General features: G+C 47.1%; 1 protein-coding gene across 1 annotated transcript; it reads left to right on the top strand.

The window, feature by feature from the left end:
• The first annotated feature begins 4 nt into the window (after positions 1-4).
• On the top strand, positions 5-19,759 carry STYX (serine/threonine/tyrosine interacting protein). The gene is made up of 11 exons (XM_035551182.2): positions 5-246; positions 12,033-12,065; positions 12,990-13,043; positions 14,163-14,260; positions 14,964-15,024; positions 16,341-16,377; positions 16,910-16,949; positions 17,049-17,099; positions 17,714-17,786; positions 18,758-18,851; positions 19,250-19,759. The coding sequence occupies exons 1-11, from the start codon at positions 190-192 to the stop codon at positions 19,321-19,323; spliced, it is 672 nt and encodes a 223-aa protein (XP_035407075.1). The 5' UTR covers positions 5-189; the 3' UTR covers positions 19,324-19,759.
• The last annotated feature ends 445 nt before the right edge of the window (positions 19,760-20,204 follow it).

The raw sequence follows: 20,204 nt of genomic DNA, 5'->3' as shown, positions 1-20,204 counted from the left end.
AAGAGGAGGAGGAGGAGGGAAGAGGCGGCAGCAGCAGCAGCAGCAGCATGGCGGCCGGGCGAGAGCGGCTGAGCGCGCCGCCGCCTCCGCCGCCCCCCGCCGCCGCTGCCGCCGCCGAGCCTCCCCCCGCCGGCCCGCTGCCCAAATAGCCGCCCGGCCCGGCCCCGCCCGGAGAGCGCCCGGCCGGCCATGGAGCTCGCCAAGCCGGCCTTCCCCGCGCTGCCGCAGGCCAAAGAGGACTCCGAGGTAGGCGGCCTGGGCGCCTCCGCCCGACGGAGCGGGGCGAAGGGGGGGGCACCCCGGGGCCTGTGGGGAGCCCCCGGGGGGCGCCGGACGGGGCCGCTCCCTCCTCACGGCCGGCCGCGGGGCCCCGCTCCCCGCCGGCCCGGCCCGGCTCTCCCTGCTCCCTTCCCCCGGTCCCCGCAGGGGTCCCGGCCTCACGGCCCCGCGGGGTCCCTGCACCCAGCCCTGCCCGCAGGCCCCGGTGGCCGCCGCTGGGAGGCTCCGTGTCCTTGCCCCGCCCGGTGTCCCCTTACAATGGTCCCCTCACAGCCCCTAGTATCCCCTCACAGTGATCCCCTCACAACACCCAGAGTCCCCTCACAACGGTCCCCCTGCAGCCCCCAGTGTCCCCTCACAGCCTCTGGTGTCCCCTCACCGCCCCCAGGGTCCCCTCACAACGATCCCCTCGCAGCCTCTGGTGCCCTCCCTCGCCCCTCCGCCTGCGCCCAAGACCCCAACGAACTCCTCGCCTCCACACCAGCGAGCCCCACCTGCCCGTCCCCTTCCGAGCAGTTGGCTCCGAGGCTCTCCAGAAGCCACCTGGCGCTCTGGGGAGGCATTTCTGCCACGGGACGTGTCAGCCGGTCGAGGCAGGTGGCAATATCTGCCAAGGCTGAGCCGTGTGGTGTCGGAGGAGCCCCGTCGGGCCGGTGTCTGATTTCGGGGCTTGTCGGAGCTTCGTCTTGCTGCCCCGGGTGCTGCTGGCGTGTCTTCGTGTGCCACAGGCAGCCCATGAGCGTGCCGCTTTGGTGGCATCAAGAACTCTGTACAAAATGTCACCGCGTCCGTGCGGTGAGCCGGTGGTGTCTGAGCTCCTCGCGGCTCTACGGGTTGCCCCGTGTTTCGCGAACGCCAGCTTGTTAGACGAGACACAACGCAGTTTATTGCTGTGTCAACGGAGCTGTTGTTGAATGCTTTTATTGTGGTAAGAGTACCTTCAGGATTCCGGGTACCTGCTTTCTTCTCTTGCTTTTGTTGCCGTGATTTAGTGCCCTCTCCACTTCAGGGCTCTGCAAGTGTTTACAAATCACCTCGGTTGTTTTCAGAAAGTTGTAATCGCTTCGTATCTGAACGCAAATCGTACACAACCCTGCGAGGCTTGTAATTTGTTTGTTTTTAAATATCTTTTCTTTCTGGAGAAACCAATCCCATTATCTAAGGTTGCTTCTGGAGATGGTTAAGTAAATTAGGCTGGATGAGATGACTTTTTGAGCCTGCTTCTAACTCAAATAGCTAAAAAGGAGTGTGTGGCTAAAACAGTCTTAAAAACAGAGGTCACTGCTAGTCTTGCAACTCTTAGCTGAGGAAGGTGAGTTGTAAGACAGCGCTCTTCACAAAGTGGGTTTTGTTTCTTTCTTGATTTCTTATTTCTCTCTCGATAATACAATGTATATAATGTTAAAACTTCAAATGCTGCAGGTCTGTAGTGGAGAGTTTCAGGGACTATATTTAAAAACCATATGCTTTACATGCTCAAGGCTTCACATTTGTGTCTGACTCTATCCCTGAGTGTTTGGGGAAGCAGAAGAGTCGCAGCCGCTGTGAGAATGTCTAAGCTCTCGTACCTCTAACTTACTGAGCAAAGGGTAAGAGGCTGCAGCCGTGGGCCCTCAGCCCGATCCTCGAGAAGATGCTTTGGAAAAGCAATCTCAGGAAACTGAAGCCATTCTGTCTCCAAATTCACAGAGAGCTGAAGATCAGCCCTTGTGTTTTGCTGTGAGGAGGCTCTTTAATGAGGGGTCCCTCTAATATGCTTTTTTAGGAAGAGGGTTATGTGTGGTGTGGAGTTGTCGTGGTGGGTTTGATTATAAGGCGTTGGTTGGAGAAGGGGCAGTGGAGGGAGAACTTGGGGAATGCCTGGTTTATGTCCCGATGTACGTGCTCGTGAGCAGTCCGCAACTGGTCATATTAACATGGTCCAGCTGCCAGCTCCCTTCTCCTGACTGACACCAGCAACTGTGGGACGGCTTAAAACAAAAAAAGCCAGTTTGTGAGCCCGGCTGGTTGACCGCCCAGCTTCACGCCGCGGTGCTGGTACGAGGAAGGGTAAGAGTGGGCAAGGCTCTCGGCTGGGGAGGGTGGCAACAGCCTGTCGCTGGATTGACTTCAGCAGGAATATGTGCTAGATAAATAGATAGATGTCTTGGCCTGTGGATGGTTTGCAACGCCCCTAATCCACACACAGTATTAAAACCTGCTGAATTTTGGAACTACTGACCAGCGTCTAAGAGTACCTGGTGGAGGTTGTGAAGTGCCGCGTTGAGACTTGCTGGCGGTAGTTTGCCTGCTGGAGAGCCGTGCATGCCTCCTTTGCATTCCTCCCCTGATAACATCTCAGGAACGGATGGACCCGAAGCGTGTTCGGAGCACTCCTAGCGATGGGTGTCACTCTTGTTCCTGTACCTGGTGCGTGTTTAAGGCTCGTCCTGGTGGCAAAACCGTGTTCGTGGCAGGTCAAGCACAGACAAGCGTCTGCCACGCGTCGGTGCAAGCGTGTGTCAGCGCCGCTTTGGAGCACTTCCTCTGGCCCTTGCAGTGCTGCCTACAGCCTGGCTAATTGTCCGGGTCTGCAGCGTGAGCTAACGAAGCCTGGGATACGCCAGCTTCCATCTCGTGCTGGCGAGCCCATGTTACAAGCTGAACTCCTTTTTACGCGTCCTTATGCCAGCTTGAGTTGTTCCAGTTTTATTGTTTGGTTATTGAAACTGTAACTCCTCGTTCTTGCCGGGGTTTTCTGGTAATTGCTGTGAAAGTCTGTAAATAGTGTGCGTTGTTTTATAGGGTGCTGATAGTGAATATGACGAAGCCCGATGAGTAATGCTGATTGAACATAGCATGGAAACCACTTAGGCTTAGATTTATTTATGTGCCTTTTTCTAAAACTGGCGTGCTTTCCAAGCTGGGCTCTAAAACTTTCTCAAATTTCGGAAATGCTGGTCCTTTTCTCCCAGTGTAAAAATGTACAGCTAGGGACCCTTCGAAAGAGGTTGGCAGCAGTGCATGCTGGTGTATTAGTACGGAGACACCTTAGCACGCTTCGAAAGACGGTAAATAAGGACTGGGATAGTTAGGGAATTTAGCGGCTATTGTTATCCCTTGAAATCTTAAACCAAAAATGATAGGGGTGAGATGTATGCGACAGGAACACGGCACCGACTGCCAGTTCAATTATTTGTTAAAACGTTGGCGTGTTTGCTTGTGGGCAGGCTGAGTAAACTACTATTCATGATCCATGTAGATTTTTTTTAGGCCACTGGTTTTTGTAGTAGAATTATCAGCCTATTGGCTAAGTAGTCAAACTTGCCTTTTTATTATGCGTGCAAAAATGAGCTCTCATAGCACATGACTTCTTAGAGAAACGTTCGCTTCTTGTCAGCTATATTTAGTCTGAAACACTAGTTTATATCTGACTGCTTTTTAACCGTGGGTAGTGCAGGCCATCTAAAGGTGGAACAAATATCTTAAACTTTTGCCTTTGATAGGAAACCCAGATGACCCCCTTAACAAAACCCAGCGATTTTCCTCGTCTACACACTCCTTAAAACAAGTAGGAAGCCTGTGTTATCGTATATATCCTACCTGCCCACGTAACAGAGCAAAGGAAACTTAAACGCAGAGCATTCTTGATGGGGAATGTAGAGGAGCTGACGGGTTTGAGTCTGTGCAAGTCCAAGATTTAAATCAACTTTCAAAATAAATGAATAAAAGCTAGCAACGACAAAACCAAAGACTGTAGCGGCCCTGCCCCTTGGCTGGGGCGCCACGCTTTAGGAGATGCTGGTGCTGCTCATTGTGGGCACCGAAACCGGTAGTCAGCAGGCTCGTGGAGGTCTTTTGGCCCAAAGGTACAGGATGGGACAAAAAAGAAACTGATGTTTCTCCTCTATATTATGTTTCTACTTACCATTTAGTCTCCCGAGTTTACATTTTGTCATCTTTGTGGCTCATGTTCCTCTTTGCCGACGTAGCCTTTATTTTCCTGTTGTGCTCTTCTTCCTTCCTCCGTGCGCTCTGTCATTCCCGCCCGCGGTTGTTTTTTCTCCCCGCCTTCCTGCTTTTGTATTTCCCTTGTGTCTTCAAAAGCCCCGGCGTTTGTACGATAAGGACTTCCCGTGGGCCAGCTCCTGCTTACAAACATCCCCAAAACATCGCTGGGCGCGGCGTCCCAGCCCTGGCCACCCGGAGCTGCTTGGCCATGGCACCAAAGCCCGGCCGTCAGCTGGCTGTGCCCGTCCTGCCACCCGGCCTTGTCACCCCTGTGTCCCTCCCGTGGGGACCCGGAGCCTGGATCTCATGTAGAAATAGGTGATTTTGGGGGCCGTGTCAGCTCCCTGAGCGTGGTGACCGTCGGCTGGCAGTGCCCTCGCCTTCAGCCAGGCAATCTGTTGCGTTAGCAGAGTGCCAAAGCCCATCCTTAGCACTACCCCCGTCTTGGTAGTAGTGTGAACGTGGCTTCTGTGAGCAGAAAGAGTGGGTTTAATTTCCTGGATTTATATATTTGCACTATATTTTCATCTGGGAAAAAAAAAATATATATATATATACTTTCTTATGTTTCTAACCAGAATAACTGTGTCCGAGATCAGTGAAGCATGACCAGAACTGAAGACGCAGCCTTTGATTTCATTTGTGGCTTTAGCTGATTTTGAGTCCCTTAGAGTAACATGCTTCGTGCTGATAAATATGGTGGCTTCGTTAATATTCAACTGTTTTTCTCGAATCTGCTTTCAGGACTTTATCTATTTTCTTGTTGAAACGTTGCAAATGAGTCTGTGCTATTACCGCTTTAACAGTTCGTGGTTTCTTTTGGTAATAGTTTATCCTGCTTCTTTGCACCTTACAAAGTCCGTTGGTGTGGCTAGCTTTATTTTCGTGCAGGCCTTCAGTGAACGCGTTTCCGGGCTTCCTAGTAACCAGCTAGGAAAGGAAGGGTTGAAGTGGAAGGGGAGTCTAGTTTGGAAAGCGCAAAAGAACAAACCTCAGCCTTGAAGAGCTGCAGCGAGCTGTCGGCCTGTGGAAGCGGTCCTAGAAGAAAATGGAGTACAGGAGCCAGGGAGAGCCGGAGGACTGGGCTGTTATCAGCTTCCCAGCTGCCACCCCGTCAGGCTTTCCCACCTGACAAAGCTCTGTTATAGACCGCCGAACCAGGATGAGGAGACGGATGAGGAGTTTTATAGGCAACTGACAGAAGTTGCAAAATCGTCGGCGCTTGTCCTCGTGGGGGACTTCAACTTCCCGGATATATCCTGGAAACACAACACGGCACGGAGAAAGCAGTCTAGGAGGTTTCTGGAGAGCGTGGGAGATAGCTTCCTGACGCAGCTGGTCAGTGAACCCACCAGGAGTGGTGCCCCGCTAGACCTTCTCTTCACAAACAGAGAAGGACTGGTGGGAGATGTGGTGGTCGGAAACTGTCTTGGACAGAGTGACCACGAAATGGTAGAGTTCTCTATTCTTGGCGAGGCCAGGAAGGGGACCAGTAAAACTGCTGTCTTGGACTTCCGGAGGGCTGACTTTGAGCTGCTCAGGACGCTGGTTGGCCGAGTCCCTTGGGAGGCGGTTCTGAAGGGCAGAGGAGTCCAGGAAGGCTGGGCGCTCCTCAAGAAGGAAATCTTAACGGCACAGGAGCGGTCCGTCCCCACGTGCCCAAAGACGAGCCGGCGTGGAAGAAGACCGGCCTGGCTGAACAGAGAGTTGCGGCTTGTGCTTAGCAGAAAAAAGAGGGTTTATAATCTTTGGAAAAAAGGGCGGGCCGCTGAGGAGGACTACAAGGATGTAGCGAGGCTGTGCAGGGAGAAAATTAGAAAGGCCAAAGCTCATCTGGAGCTCAACCTGGCTACTGCCGTTAAAGACAACAAAAAATCCTTTTACAAATATATCAATGCGAAACGGAGGACTAAGGAGAATCTCCATCCTTTACTGGATGCGAGGGGAAACCTAGTTACTAAGGATGAAGAAAAGGCTGAGGTGCTTAATGCCGCCTTTGCCTCAGTCTTTAGCGGCAATACCGGTTGTTCTCTGGATACCCAGTGCCCTGAGCTGGTGGAAGGGGATGGGGAGCAGGATGTGGCCTTCGCTATTCATGAGGAAATGGTTGGCGACCTGCTAAGGAGCTTGGATGTGCGCAAGTCGATGGGGCCGGATGGGATGCACCCGAGGGTACTGAAAGAACTGGCGGAGGAGCTGGCCGAGCCGCTTTCCATCATTTATCGGCAGTCCTGGCTATCGGGGGAGGTCCCAGTTGACTGGCGGCTAGCCAATGTGACGCCCATCTATAAGAAGGGCCGGAGGGCAGACCCGGGGAACTATAGGCCTGTCAGTTTGACCTCAGTGCCAGGAAAGCTCATGGAGCAGATTATCTTGAGGGTCATCACGCGGCACTTGCAGGGCGAGCAGGCGATCAGGCCCAGTCAGCATGGGTTTATGAAAGGCAGGTCCTGCTTGACGAACCTGATCTCCTTCTATGACAAAGTGACGCGCTTGGTGGATGAGGGAAGGGCTGTGGATGTGGTTTACCTTGACCTCAGTAAGGCTTTTGACACCGTTCCCCACAACATTCTCCTCAAGAAACTGGCTGCTCGGGGCTTGGACTGGCGTACGCTTCGCTGGGTTAGAAACTGGCTGGATAGCCGGGCCCAGAGAGTTGTGGTGAATGGAGTCAAATCTGGTTGGAGGCTGGTCACAAGTGGTGTCCCCCAGGGCTCGGTACTGGGGCCGGTCCTCTTTAATATCTTTATCGATGACCTGGATGAGGGCGTCCAGTGCACCCTCAGTAAGTTTGCAGATGACACCAAGCTAAGTGCGTGTGTCGATCTGCTCGAGGGCAGGAAGGCTCTGCAGGAGGATCTGGATAGGCTGGAGCGATGGGCTGAGGTCAACTGTATGAAGTTCAACAAGGCCAAGTGCCGGGTCCTGCACCTGGGGCGCAACAACCCCAAGCAGAGCTACAGGCTGGGAGATGAGTGGTTGGAAAGCTGCCTGGCCGAGAAGGACCTGGGAGTATTGGTTGATAGTCGGCTGAATATGAGCCAGCAGTGTGCTCAGGTGGCCAAGAAGGCCAACAGCATCCTGGCCTGTATAAGAAGCAGTGTGGCCAGCAGGTCTAGGGAGGTGATTGTCCCCCTGTACTCGGCTCTGGTGAGGCCGCACCTTGAGTACTGTGTTCAGTTCTGGGCCCCTCGCTACAAGAAGGACATGGACGTGCTCGAGCGAGTCCAGAGAAGGGCGACCAAGCTGGTGAGGGGTCTGGAGAACAAGTCTTATGAGGAGCGGCTGAGGGAGCTGGGCTTGTTCAGCCTGGAGAAGAGGAGGCTCAGGGGCGACCTTATCGCTCTCTACAGTTACCTTAAAGGAAGCTGTAGTGAGGTGGGGGTTGGTCTGTTCTCCCACGTGCCTGGTGACAGGACGAGGGGGAATGGGCGAAAGTTGCGCCAGGGGAGTTTTAGGTTGGATGTTAGGAAGAACTTCTTTACCGAAAGGGTTATTAAGCATTGGAACGGGCTGCCCAGGGAGGTGGTGGAGTCGCCATCCCTGGAGGTCTTTAAAAGACGTTTAGATGTAGAGCTTAGTGATATGGTTTAGTGGAGTACTTAGTGTTAGGTCGGAGGTTGGACTCGATGATCTTGAGGTCTCTTCCAACCTAGAAATCTGTGTCTGTGTCTGTCTGTGTCTGCTTTTTAAACGTAGTAGCTCAGGTAAAGCGTTCCGGAGAGTGGACTGAGGACGTTGTAATGGAAAAGCAAAGCGTTTGGGAGGGGAGCTGGAGAAGCTGTGAATTACGATCTCAGAGTGAAATGGAAGATGAATTACTGCAGCACTGAGGGGCGGCTGTGACGGAGCCGTAAGGAGCCTGGTATGGGTGGAAACCAAACCACCCGGTTTGTTGGACTGTATCAGATGGGAGGTTTCTCAGAGAGTTGTCTGTCCTACCTTCAAACGGGATGGGACATCGTTTTGTAGTGCAAATTAAACTTCACGCTTCCTCAGAATTAAGCATGAAGCGTTTTATGTCAGGACGACCGCTGAGGTAGGGGATTGGACCCATCCACGACCCAAGCTGCAGGCTGCCAGGGGGAGCAGCGGCAGTGTTGGCAGTTAAAATGATCGTATCTTCTGACTTCTCTGCTGTGCTGCTGCTCAGCAGTAATCTTCTTTTCCTGTAGAGAGCGGTACGAGATTACAGCCAAGAGATCACTCGGTCAGAGCAGATAAAGGAATCGAAGCGGCTCAGCAGGACGTGGGGCTGTCGTTGCCGGATCGTTTGTCTTCAGCTTTAGTCTCACAAACTGGAGGAACGTTGTACCAGGTTGGGAGGAGACACTTTGAGTTTTATAGCTTATATGAAGATACCACTGGACGTGGAAACAAACGTAGGCAAGAGGATCCTGACAGCCCTAGATTCTTGATGTACGTGAGGAACAAACAATCGTAAGTCTTGCTGTGGTGGATTACGATGAGGAATCTGTACAGAGAGGTACGCAATGCTGTTAACAGCAAAAGAGCTGCCTGAGTATTGGAAAGGGGGTCAGAATCCCAGAGTAGTCAGGAAAGTTTTTAGATATATGCTGTATATGTGAAAATTAGGGGGGGTCTTCTAACTGGTTAGTAGGCTGCTAAGTGATGCCACGTTGGGTATCCATTTCACTGCCTGCTTCTGGCGAGGCATGCACAGATTGCACGTGGCGAGTTGTGGAGCTGCGTTTAAAACCACGCAGTTTCCTTGCACATCTTGAGCATGGACAAGGCTCAACATCAAAGCTGCTAAATTAATTTGAAAATTCATGTTATGGGAGTCCTAGCCAAGGTCACTCTTGCAGGGAAAAAATCCACACGTGCATGCATTTGAGCACATCAGTGTCCTGTCAACTCTTTTTTTCCATGAAACTGTTCTTCTAAAGAAGGTACAGCTATGGCAAAACACATCAATAACACAACTCTTGGCAAAGTGACTCTTGTTGGTGTAGTTTAGGTGGTGGTTACGGGGAAGCTGTCTGCGGCAAGGCAAAATCTTGCCTGTTTGTTCGTATCTTGAATTTATTCCAGCTAGGGATTGGCTGTAGGTGGGGAAAGGAGGGCTTTGAAACGTGCTTCATTCCCTTTTCACTTGCTCATCGCTCCATACGGAGGCAGCACGAAGTGCCGCAGTAGCCCCCATCGTTTCATTTGCCTGGACACACGAGCAGGTCAGCGCTGTGAGCACCCTCAAAAAACACAAGAGGCATCTCTTCAACCTGTCCCTCACAGCCTAGCTTGGGCAGACCCGTCAGAGGTGAGTGGCTCCTCTGTAAAGCTTCATGTTATCTTATTTTCATTCCCTCTCTCTATTTTGTCTTCCAAGTATCAAAGACCCCTTCGGTGTGATAAAGGGAAACTTCCAGTTGTTGTTTGCCTTCGGGGTGCTGCGGTGTGGAGAACACGGTTAACGAATGAACTCCTTAAAATGAGACCTCTGCTTGCTACTCCGATGGATTTTTCATGGCCTTTTGCATGCCGTTTGAATAATCTTGCGTTGTTAATTTTAAAAGGCTGGAAGGGATGTCAGGCAATCAGCAGAATCGCTCTTAGTTTGTGTCCTTGCGTAACGAGAACATACAGTCTGCGATGGCATCTTTCAGATATTTATTTCGCAGACTAAAATCCATTGCAAACTGTACCTTTTGGGCTTTTTGGAAAACGCTGGCGGCTAATGTCTAGAGCTAGTAGTGCCTTGTTTTTGTGTTCTGAACATCTGTGGCATCTGTTGCCCTTTGGGTTTTGTTTTCCTTTGGACTGCGTACTGCTAAATTCTTGCCTACTTATTGTGCGCAGCTTACAGCTTTTGTGACTAACCCAATTTCCTGCTTCAGATGCATTTCAGAGGAATATTTTTAACACGTTAAGTCCCCTTGACCAAAGTACTGATGAATTTGTGTTTTCATTACGCTCCAGACTAAGACTTCTAAATTCCCCAAGTATATAAATAGAGTAGTAAGCCCGCTTAGGGCTCCTGGAGCGTAACTTAAGCTCTTCAGAAGTTATTCCTCATGATGTTGTTTTTATACTTGGACAAAACCAGGACTTCCTTGCATTTTGGTGAATAAATTACGCTTTTGTATATGCAGTGAGGCACTGGGATTACGCTAAAACTTACTTGGGTCAACCTTCAAAGGATACAGTTCCTTAAAGATCATCCCTTTGTTACAGGATTTCTATGTTCTGCTGTCAGGAGCTTTTATTATTACAGCTGCAACACGCAAAAACAACTTAGCTGGCCCTCTGTCTTTAACAGAGACCATTTCAGCGTGGTTTTGTGTCCCTGTTTGTACTACCATTTTACGTAGTATTCAGGGAATTGTTTTGAGTGGCTTAATGTTTGTTTGCCTTCTCAGAAACGCTGCCCCAGATTCAATCCAAGTGGCTTCCAGGATGACTTCCCTGATACTAAAATCCTTTCTAATTCCCTACCAGGAGCTAGCAAAGCCTCCCTGCGTGTGTGGCCAGGGGAAGCACTGACTTTTTCTTGTGCGCCCTTCTAAAAAGGGGCTGACTGTGAAATCGGTGCTTCCGGCACAGCTGCGGGTGCTGAGGTGGGCAAAGCCGTGGGTTGAGGGCTTGGATCTTTCTCGAAGCCCTCGAGACCTCGCCGCAGAGGTGGGATACTCGGAGTTGAACTTCCTGGTAGCTCCGAGGAGACCAGGACGTCGACGGGAGCGGCACGTGGCGAAGCTTTTTCTTAGCTGCCGGCGTGCGTGGAGCAGCCGACCGAGTTCCGTAAATAAAGGCGAGCGGTCTGTTAGGTTTGCTACGTCCGGAAACTTCCCCTCTTCTTTCTGGTAGCTGGGATCTCACACGGCTCCCTCGTACTGCGGGGCAGCGAGGAAGAGCCCGCTGACAGCACGGCGGGAGCTGTAAGGGAGCGAGGACAGGCACGGAGGCTCTGCCGAAGGATTCGCTCAGTTTAGCTTTGGCTGTTCTGTCAAACGGAGCAAGGGCTGAAAACGCTGGGCCTGCCACGTCCTCCGGAAGGTTCGGAGAGACCGAGCGGGGGCAGCGAGCCCTGCGGGTCGGGATCCTGCGGGAGGCGGCCGTGTGCTGGCTGCCGACGGACGGCTGGGCATCACCTTCGTGCGGCCCAGCGCCGGCACGTGGATGTTGTGCGAGGATCCTTCCCGGTGTAACGGCCTCGCGTGGGGAAAAGTGGGAATCGGTTTCCTTATGGCGTGCTGTAGTGATGCAGAACGCGACTTTCTGGGGTTGTTAAAGCTAAAACCTGAATATTCAGAGCTAAGCTGCTTTGAGTAGAGGCAGTGAGATAGTCTGGGTTTTAAGGGAGCTACTGCTGTGCCTCCTTCCTTCTGCCTGCTTGTTCAGGGCTGCAGGAATGTAACAACCAAAGGACTCTTTTGCCTCTGTGGCTAATACAGAATGGCCTGAAGCTTTTCCCTTTTTCTTCCCCCCTCCCTCTGCCTCCCCTCTCTAGAGACGTTTCAAAGCAGAAAGCCGAGCAGTGGATATACACCACGCCGGCTCTCCTGCACAGGCGTCCTCGCTGGTGACGTCGGGTGCTTGAGTTTTTCTGCACGTTTGCTCTCAGAAGAGTGATGTGCCTTGTCCCCGAGTGTCGCTGGCGTCCGCCTGGAGAGGTAGAAGTTAGCTCATACACATACGGAAAACAGACTTTATTCTTTTATACAATGTGCACGGATAGGCCTCTGCCTGGATTTGTTTTCCCTTCTGCATGCTTATATAACTGTTTTTATTTTATTTTTAAGGATTGGACCTATCCCATGAGGAGAGAGATGCAGGTATGACACGCTTTCATTTTCTGTTTGAGTCAAAACCCACGGTGCCTTCTATAGGGGGGAAAAAAAAAGCCATACAAAAAAAGCTGGTATTAAAATCAGTCCTTAGGGTAAAGTACCAGGCAGCACCCTGGGAGAGATGCGCTGCTCCGGTGGAGGAAGGACAGGGGTTTAATATCTCTCAGACATCCCTGGATTAATGTGGTTCCAGTGGTGGCATCTTGTTGTTCCGTCGGGGACTACAGGTAGCGAGGGGTTCAGTGGCAGGGGGAGAGGGCTGCTGGCGTAGTGTGAAGGTGGGTTTGGGTCTCCGTTGTGCAAGTACAGGAAAACAAAAAGATCTCCTTCAGAATCCCCCCAAATAAATGTTTTTAGGAGACGGTTACTGAAAACTTTATTGGAGCTCTGCTTTTTAACTTAAATCCCGTTGGGAGCAGCTGTTCTCACGTAGGACTTCGGGACAATTAAAAGTTTCCTGCCGCGTCAGCCAAATCTTTGTACGAGACCTTCATGCCTTTATTGGGGAGGAGATAACTGGTTAAAATTAGCTTTTTTCTACTACTGAGACAAAGCTAGAGACCTGATATACGTGTATATTTTCCGTGAGAGCGCTTAGGAATTAAGTTGGAGACACAATTATGTACAAACGCAGAGTTCCCTCGAAGCCCACGTTCGATCTGGGGCTGGGTAAGAGGTATCAGTCAACCTGGAACTTAGCCTAAACAAAGGACGTAATTCCAGTTCCAGAACAAGATCTCCTGCACAAAGGTCACGCAGCTTTTATTTTGTTCCCTTGGCCTGTTTTAAACAGCACTTGATAACGTCTCACGGACGTGTGAATTATTTGTTCCTGTGGGGTCGAATGCAGCGTGTTATTTCAGATAATTTGGGGTTGGTATTAACTGTCTGCTTTTCTGCCCCCCCTAGGAAATTTTACCCGGGTTATTTTTAGGCCCGTATTCTTCAGCTATGAAAAGCAAGGTATGATTTTCAGAAGAGTGTCTCATAAGGAAACTTTGCTGTGCTGCTTTGTTACTGTGGCAATGTGTTCAAGTGTACGTCTGTATCCACCTAGGTATAAATTTGGTTGCAACATTTTGTACAGTCCTCTGACATCTCTCCTGCTCGGCAGAAGTAATGCATCGTGCGTTTATGGGGTGGTTTCTTAAACCTGGAGGATAATCAGGGGCTGGTATCGATGCCTCCCTCTTTCCAGAGACTTTCCAGAGAGAATCTGCAGCCCTGCAGCCATGTGCTGGGGCAGTTGACACTTGCAAAAACTGCCTTTTCTTTAACAATCGTGAAAGAAGTGAAAAAGAGCCCTGATTGATTTTTCACATGGCTTGAAGTTGTGCGTGCGTGCGTACACACACGTGCAAGTTCTTAATTTCTGCTGGTCAGCTTTACCTATGCCTTGCAAACCAGAGAAAACTCTAGGTTTGAAGTGACTTACATGTTAAATAATTGTGGTGAACGTGTGTCTGTGTTTTGTATACTAAAAATTGAGGTTTATAGTTAAGCTTTAAAATAATTTTTCTAAGAGGTTATTAAAAAAAATCAGACTTGCACATCGCCGATCAGGCTATCAGTTTCCTTTACTGAAGTGTTGCAGCACAGACCAGAATTGGAAACTTACACAGTAGAATAAAGTATGTAGCAGTGCTTGACTTGATTGTAGAAGCAAAACCAAAGCTTGTTATCTGCCAGCTTGCATTGTGGTCTAACTGCTCTTACCTTCAATGGTCTGGCTGCAAGAAGCGGTCTGCAAGAAGCAATGATAGCTGAAAATTGCTGTAGCATATGCACACTTGCAGTTTCAGGAGAAATGAAAGGTGGGCAAAATCAAACAAGTTTTTGAACGCCTTTCTTGCCTCTTCCTTTTATCATTGGAATGCTTTTTTTCTTACAGATCCTGATGGTTGTGTTTTTGCTTTTTTGAAAGAGAATTTTTCACACTGAGCTTTGAATATTAAAAAGCCAGCTCTGATCTTCCTCAAGTACTTGATGTAACTCATTGCGTATTTAAGTATAGCTTCTCTTTTAAATGACCGTGTAATCGATGGACTCAGTTTTAAAAAATCTGTTTTTCTTTTTCTGCAGCTACCTATACTTCAGAAACATGGAATCACCCATGTAATATGCATACGGCAAAACATTGAAGCAAACTTTATTAAACCAAACTTCCAACAGCTATTTAGGTGAGAAATGAGCATAATGTGCAGAACTGTAAACAATTAAGACTTACTTTTAAACACATTACTCTGTAGTAATGAGATCTTTTTTGCGCGTTCTTTCTGGTTATTTTTACATTGTAAAGACTATTTCTACACCTTATCACATTTCTCAAAGACTCTTAAATCCAAGCTGTGGAGTTTCTTCATCGTGCTAAACTCCGGACATAAGCAAATCCACAAATGAAAAGTATCTGTTAGTGTCCAGTAACTGTCTTGAGTTATGACGTTGTAAGTTCTGGTTAGTTCTGAGTAGTCTCTGCTGTCAATAAAACACTTGAGGTAACTTGATCAGAAAATGTGTACCTCTGAAAAAGCTGCATAGAGAGCCCCAGAAAAGAATGCTGGCCCGTATTCACATACTGATGGCGAGGATGTGAGCACATAGTGTGCTGCTTTCAAACCCAGCTCTGTCGTTGTAGCACAGCATTTACGAATTTCTTCCGCCCCCCCGGGGCGATTTTGTCTGGGGATGTTGGAGAAGGTTCCTCACTTGCTTCCCTGTAAGGACAGCTCAGAAGGCTGCTTGCTCGGAGTAGTTCTGGAGCTCGGACCGGAGAGTAAAGCTACGTGGGTAGTGTCGGCTTCCTTTTGCAGGTTGGAGTGTTGTCGCAGGGCTGAGTCAGCTGTAAGCGTTACTGTGTACTCATGGCAACTGTTCTCGTTGCAGGTATTTAGTCCTGGATATTGCAGATAATCCAGTTGAGAATATAATACGATTTTTCCCTATGGTAAGTATTGGTTAACGTGAATGGGTTGGGAATGGAGTTGTCCAGGAAGATTCTTGTGAACAAACAGATGCATGGTTCCAGGTGTGGGAAGCCCAACCTGAGGCACTTTCCTAGGCAGGCGGCAGGGTTGAGAACTCTTAAGTGACCTTTTTATTGCCACTGTAGTAAGGGTGATTAACTCATTCTTACAAGCATAGAAACGGAGGCAGAATTGTAAGAGCTGTATCGTATTATGGTCCCGAAAGAAGACAGGTTATGTGAGAGTGATATTTATTTTGGAACCCCTTAGCCTGTAGGGAAGCTTTTTTATCACCAAAGAATTTATTTTAGTATTTGATACAAGAGATGTAAATTAAACAGAACATGGTAACTAGTTGGTGTAGCTCGGTTTTACAGCATCTTGAAAGATGTTCATGCAGAGGAGTTAAAAGGTAACTGTAAACTAAACAGTACAGGTGACATAGTCAAATGTGGAAAAAGCTCAAAACTAAAGGTTTGTTCTGTGATTTTTGTATCTTTATTTTAGGTTAGTTTGTAACAGAGCAAAAGCATTTCCTTCCTTCCCCCACTCAAAGGAAAAAAAAAAAAGCTTTTCTGGCTTCACTGCATGTAGCAGAGGTGGTCACGTTTTTGCAGAAGAAGGCAAATTAACTGATGGCTTGCAGCTTTTCTAAAGTATAATGCCATTTGACCAAAGCATCCTTTGCAAATCTGAGTTACTGACATCTTAGTATTTCTACTGGCGTATTTTTAAGAGTCTGATTGGAGTTTTCTCCACAATAAATTACCTAGCTTTTGCCTTTCATCTAATCAAATATTTCAACCTGGTAGTATTTCACAGACCTCACTAGATCATGTCTCCCCTTATAGACTGATTAGACCTACTGTTTTTTACTGAAAATATAATTGGAGAACTTTTCAGAAGACGTGGGCATCAGTAGTGTGATCCAGGCCATACTTCTGCTGATGCATGTGTTTTTTCCTGCCCCTGAACTGTTAAGCAAAGATGTCTGGAGGTTGCTTTTTTATTATGGTGGCACAACATGTCACATAATGAATGTAAACAGCACACACAATGGATCTTAAAGCATTTTTGCGCCTGGCTTCACATTAAGTTTCACTGACTATTTTATGTATAGTAAAAAGTACAAAAAAAAAGACATCACTTCAGCCAGACGCTCTGAAGTCTGTACAGAGTGAGTTGTTGTTGTTGTGTAGAAAGACTGATAAAAAAGTTCCACAATATTTAAATGCAAGTAGTAGTAACGCTTAGAATAATCTGAATGTTTGTCTTGTAATTTTTTTTCTCTTTTTAGACTAAAGAATTTATTGATGGAAGTTTACAAAGTGGAGGTAAAATCAGATTTGCTTTTCCTTTCATTTACTAATACATTGCTGTTAAAGCTTTATAGCTAGCTTAGTGGTGTGTGTAATGTGCTCCTAAGTATGAGGTTTTCTTGAATTTGGGAGGCTAATTGTGTTCAACTTGAACTGAATTACACAAATGCAGAGTAAAGTGTTTTTTTCCTCTTGCCTCCAAATGGAAAACAAGCTTCTTAATGTATCTGTTTTTTCACTTTAAACGCAAGTGTGTTCTGTGTGGGAACGAGTTTTGTCTCTTCCCTAATGTAGGGCCTTAAAATCTGCATTGTAGTCCTGGAATGGAGATCCCATTACTCAAAATCCCCAGAAGAGAAAAATTTATGCTCCTGTATCCCTGGGGCAGAAATGGACAGTCTAGTTGGTAATCTAGAGTGAATTAAAACGCACATGTTGTTCTTAGGATGTACCTTACTGCTGTGTAGTTTTTCGTAACGAGGAAAAGCTACGTCACAGAATTTTCCTCAGTTAATACGAGTATGGTTTTGGTTTTTGTCCTCCTCAGGAAAAGTTCTTGTCCATGGAAACGCAGGGATTTCTAGAAGGTAGGAAACTATCCGTCCTGCTTATTATTTTTTTTTAAATATTTTTTAGAATATATTGGAATGTATTCTACTGATTTTTATTTTTGTCTTTTATTTCAGTGCTGCCTTAGTTATTGCATACATAATGGAAACATTTGGGGTGAAGTACAGGTAAGAACAGAGTATGGACAGTACTGCACAGTCATGTAGTTAATGATTCCTCTCAAAAGGCAGCAAGAGTGCTTACCTAGAGGTAAGTCTGATATATCTGTAGGTATTGCTGTTTTAATTCAAGTAGTGTAAATGAATAATAATTTTGGAGGGAACGCGAGCAGTCCTGTACTGTCACATAAGCCAGTTGTCACCCACTGAGACTGAGTGAAGACTTCAGGTGAGGCAGATTATTCCATTTCTTTCCACTGCAGGTTTGTTTTCAGCATTTCATGAAGAAGTAGGTACCTGCTGCTAATGGGAACAGGATGCCAGCCTACATAGATTGATGCCTCACTGTAAGACCTTATAGAAGAGGCCCCAAGAGGCTGTTTTAAGCAGCATGTTGAAAACAGGCCAGCAAGCAGAAGACTGGAGGTGGGGGTGGGCAAAGAGCATGCTGCAACTACTGCCTCCTATTTTGCACAGACAATTTCAATTACACAAACCGATTCTGAGAAGGTTGTGTATTTTCTAAGAACTATAGAACCTGAAGAACTGCTCATGAAATCACAGATGGTTTTGTCACGGTCTATTTTCCACTGAAGTATTTTCTATCCCTTTCTCTTGTTAAGGGATGCATTTACTTATGTTCAAGAAAGAAGATTCTGTATTAATCCTAATGCTGGATTTGTCCACCAACTTCAGGTGATGTTTTGTTCTTTTTTTACTGGTCATAGCTCAAAACCCATTTGATGATTCATCTTGTTCCAAAGCCATTGTTTCTATTTAGGCTTAGCATTTACTGTAAAAATATGCTTCAAGTAAATGTCAGAAGTTATAGCAGAGCCTGGGAGGAAGATGAGTGGGTATCCTAATTCATTAGACATAAGCTTCAGACAAAGCAAATCCAGGAATGGGAGAAATAAGAGAATTCTGTTTTGTGTAGTAATCAAGAGGCTCTGAAACAGCTTAGTCGGTGGCTAAGGAAAGTGCAATGCAGGTATTGTAGCACACATCTGTGATGCTACTTGACACTTGCATTCATAGATGATGAAGTTCACAGGTATGAAACAGCAAACCTTAAATGTCGTGAAATTGCTTTATCATATTCCAGGAGTCTGTTGGGTGCGTGGTCAGCAAACACCAGCATAGCGTGGTGAAGCATATTTGCAGTATCTCTGTTGCTTAAGTGGCTGGCAGCAGGATGACTAAATGTCTCCTGAGTGTGTGTGTGGTTTTTTAAGTAATTCCTACTGAGGAGCTGCTGTGTAGTAACAGAGGCGTGATGGGTCAGTGGAACACAACTTGAAGTTCTTGTGTGGTTTGTCCTCGTAACAAATCTCTGAAGTTGCTATGTTCTCAGTTTGGTTTGCTTCTGCTGTCTGAATTGCCTGCTGGGAACAAGAAGTTCTCTAAACGTTCTCAGGGAATTTTTTCTGATGACAGTTCTCTCTGTCTTAAAGCCATTTCTTGTCACCCTGTAAGTTTTCTTTTGCTCTGCCTTCCTGATGGTTTTTGTTGTTTGTGTCAACGCTCTACTCCTTTAAAATCTCTGCCTTGCTGTAAAACACCCTCTGATGTGTCCTGAACTCTGAGTTAGTCGTTCTCCTCTTTACAAAGCATTATGCCAAATTAATAGCAGTATGTATTATTACTTTCTTTTTTTTTTTCCCCAGGAATATGAAGCCATCTATCTAGCAAAATTAACCATCCAGATGATGTCACCACTGCAGCTGGAGAGATCCCTCTCTGTTCCACCCGGTACTACAGGTCAGAAGCCTCTTCTACTGTGTTTGCTGCCACCTGCTTAGCCTGGTGTTGTGTGGGTGACTGTCTCACACCCTAAGTAAGCCCCCAGCAGCAGCGAATCTCAGACTTTTGGGAAGGAGATGGCTGCAGTTGATGTGCAAGCTCTGTACAAACAGAAAAATGAAGTATGGGGGCGGTGTAAAGGGAGCCCAAAAATAGTGGGTTCTAGGAAATTTATCTTTGTTGTGGCGAAAAGCAAGGCAAGAAGAGTGCTATAAGCAACCGCCTGTCCCAGAAACTGAATGTTGGCCCCTTTTAAGGGTCCACTTCTTCCAATAAAACGGTAACAACTGTCCTATAGCCCTGCTCACAGATGGGTATTACAGCTGTTATTTATCCTCTTTTTTTCCTTTTTGTAGGAAGTTTAAAGCGAATGCACGAAGAGGACGAAGAACTTGGTACCATGCAAGTGGCAGCAGCACAGAACGGATGATACCTGAGGACAGCACTGTTTGTATTGTGAATTCCTGCCAAGAAAGGTGAAGAAAACTAGGGGAAAAAAAATAATAATGCAAAACGATGAACACACACATAGCTTCTTTTCAATTACATGTTGCTTTCAGGTGCAAATCTGCCTCTGCAACACACTAAGCATCATTTTTAAGATGTTGGACTTCTTGAATGAATAGATGGCACTGATTGTTTTACTCCTTTTTTACACTTTACAGTTTTATTCTAAACCAAGATTTTTGGACTTGCAAAGAGGTATTATTGCAATAATGCACTTTTCATACTTGAAATTTCTTTATTTGTATGATATAAAGTTATTACTTAAAACAAAATGCAAGCTGGGGGGGGATTTGTTTATAAAGTTATTTGTGTAATTTATAACAAGAGACTTTAGTAAAGAAAAAATTTGCTAAAACTCACTTTGTTCTCACTATGTTATGGTCATGCTCGTAGAAATGAGCTTTACAAGCCACACTATATGCTACTATTGGCAATTGAGCAACAGCAGTGATCTGTTCAGTATTAACTCTTTACTTTGTTATAAAATTTCATTATATACTGACTTATTTTGAGACTGACGCTGAGGCCAACTTAAGAGAAAACTGTTCTGAAAAATCTCTACTTGCTTTATGCAAGTTAACTTACTTTACCAGAGCACTGATAACTTAGCACATGACTATTTTATTAAATACAAAAGGCAGCTACCAACTTTACACACATCAAGACTGAATTCTTTCAGCTAGCATTAAGCAGCTGCTTGTTAAATCACTTGTTTAAGAAGCTGAACAACCGGTGTGGTTGAGTTGTCTACTAGAATAGTGCATCTTCAGAGTGGCATTGAAGTAGTTCCTAGAGTTAGACAAC

This window comes from Cygnus atratus, chromosome 5, assembly GCF_013377495.2.
Source record: "Cygnus atratus isolate AKBS03 ecotype Queensland, Australia chromosome 5, CAtr_DNAZoo_HiC_assembly, whole genome shotgun sequence".
NCBI lineage: Eukaryota > Metazoa > Chordata > Aves > Anseriformes > Anatidae > Cygnus > Cygnus atratus.
The sequence above is the reverse complement of the archived record's forward strand: the minus strand, read 5'-3'. Positions and strand labels throughout refer to the sequence as shown.

Bases quoted from the DNA above. Each gene is read 5' to 3' on its own strand.
- STYX (XM_035551182.2), top strand. From the start codon at position 190: ATGGAGCTCGCCAAGCCGGCCTTCCCCGCGCTGCCGCAGGCCAAAGAG. The intron at 247-12,032 runs GTAGGCGGCCTG...TTTATTTTTAAG, and splicing joins AGGCCAAAGAGGACTCCGAG to GATTGGACCTATCCCATGAG. The intron at 18,852-19,249 runs GTCAGAAGCCTC...TCCTTTTTGTAG, and splicing joins TGTTCCACCCGGTACTACAG to GAAGTTTAAAGCGAATGCAC.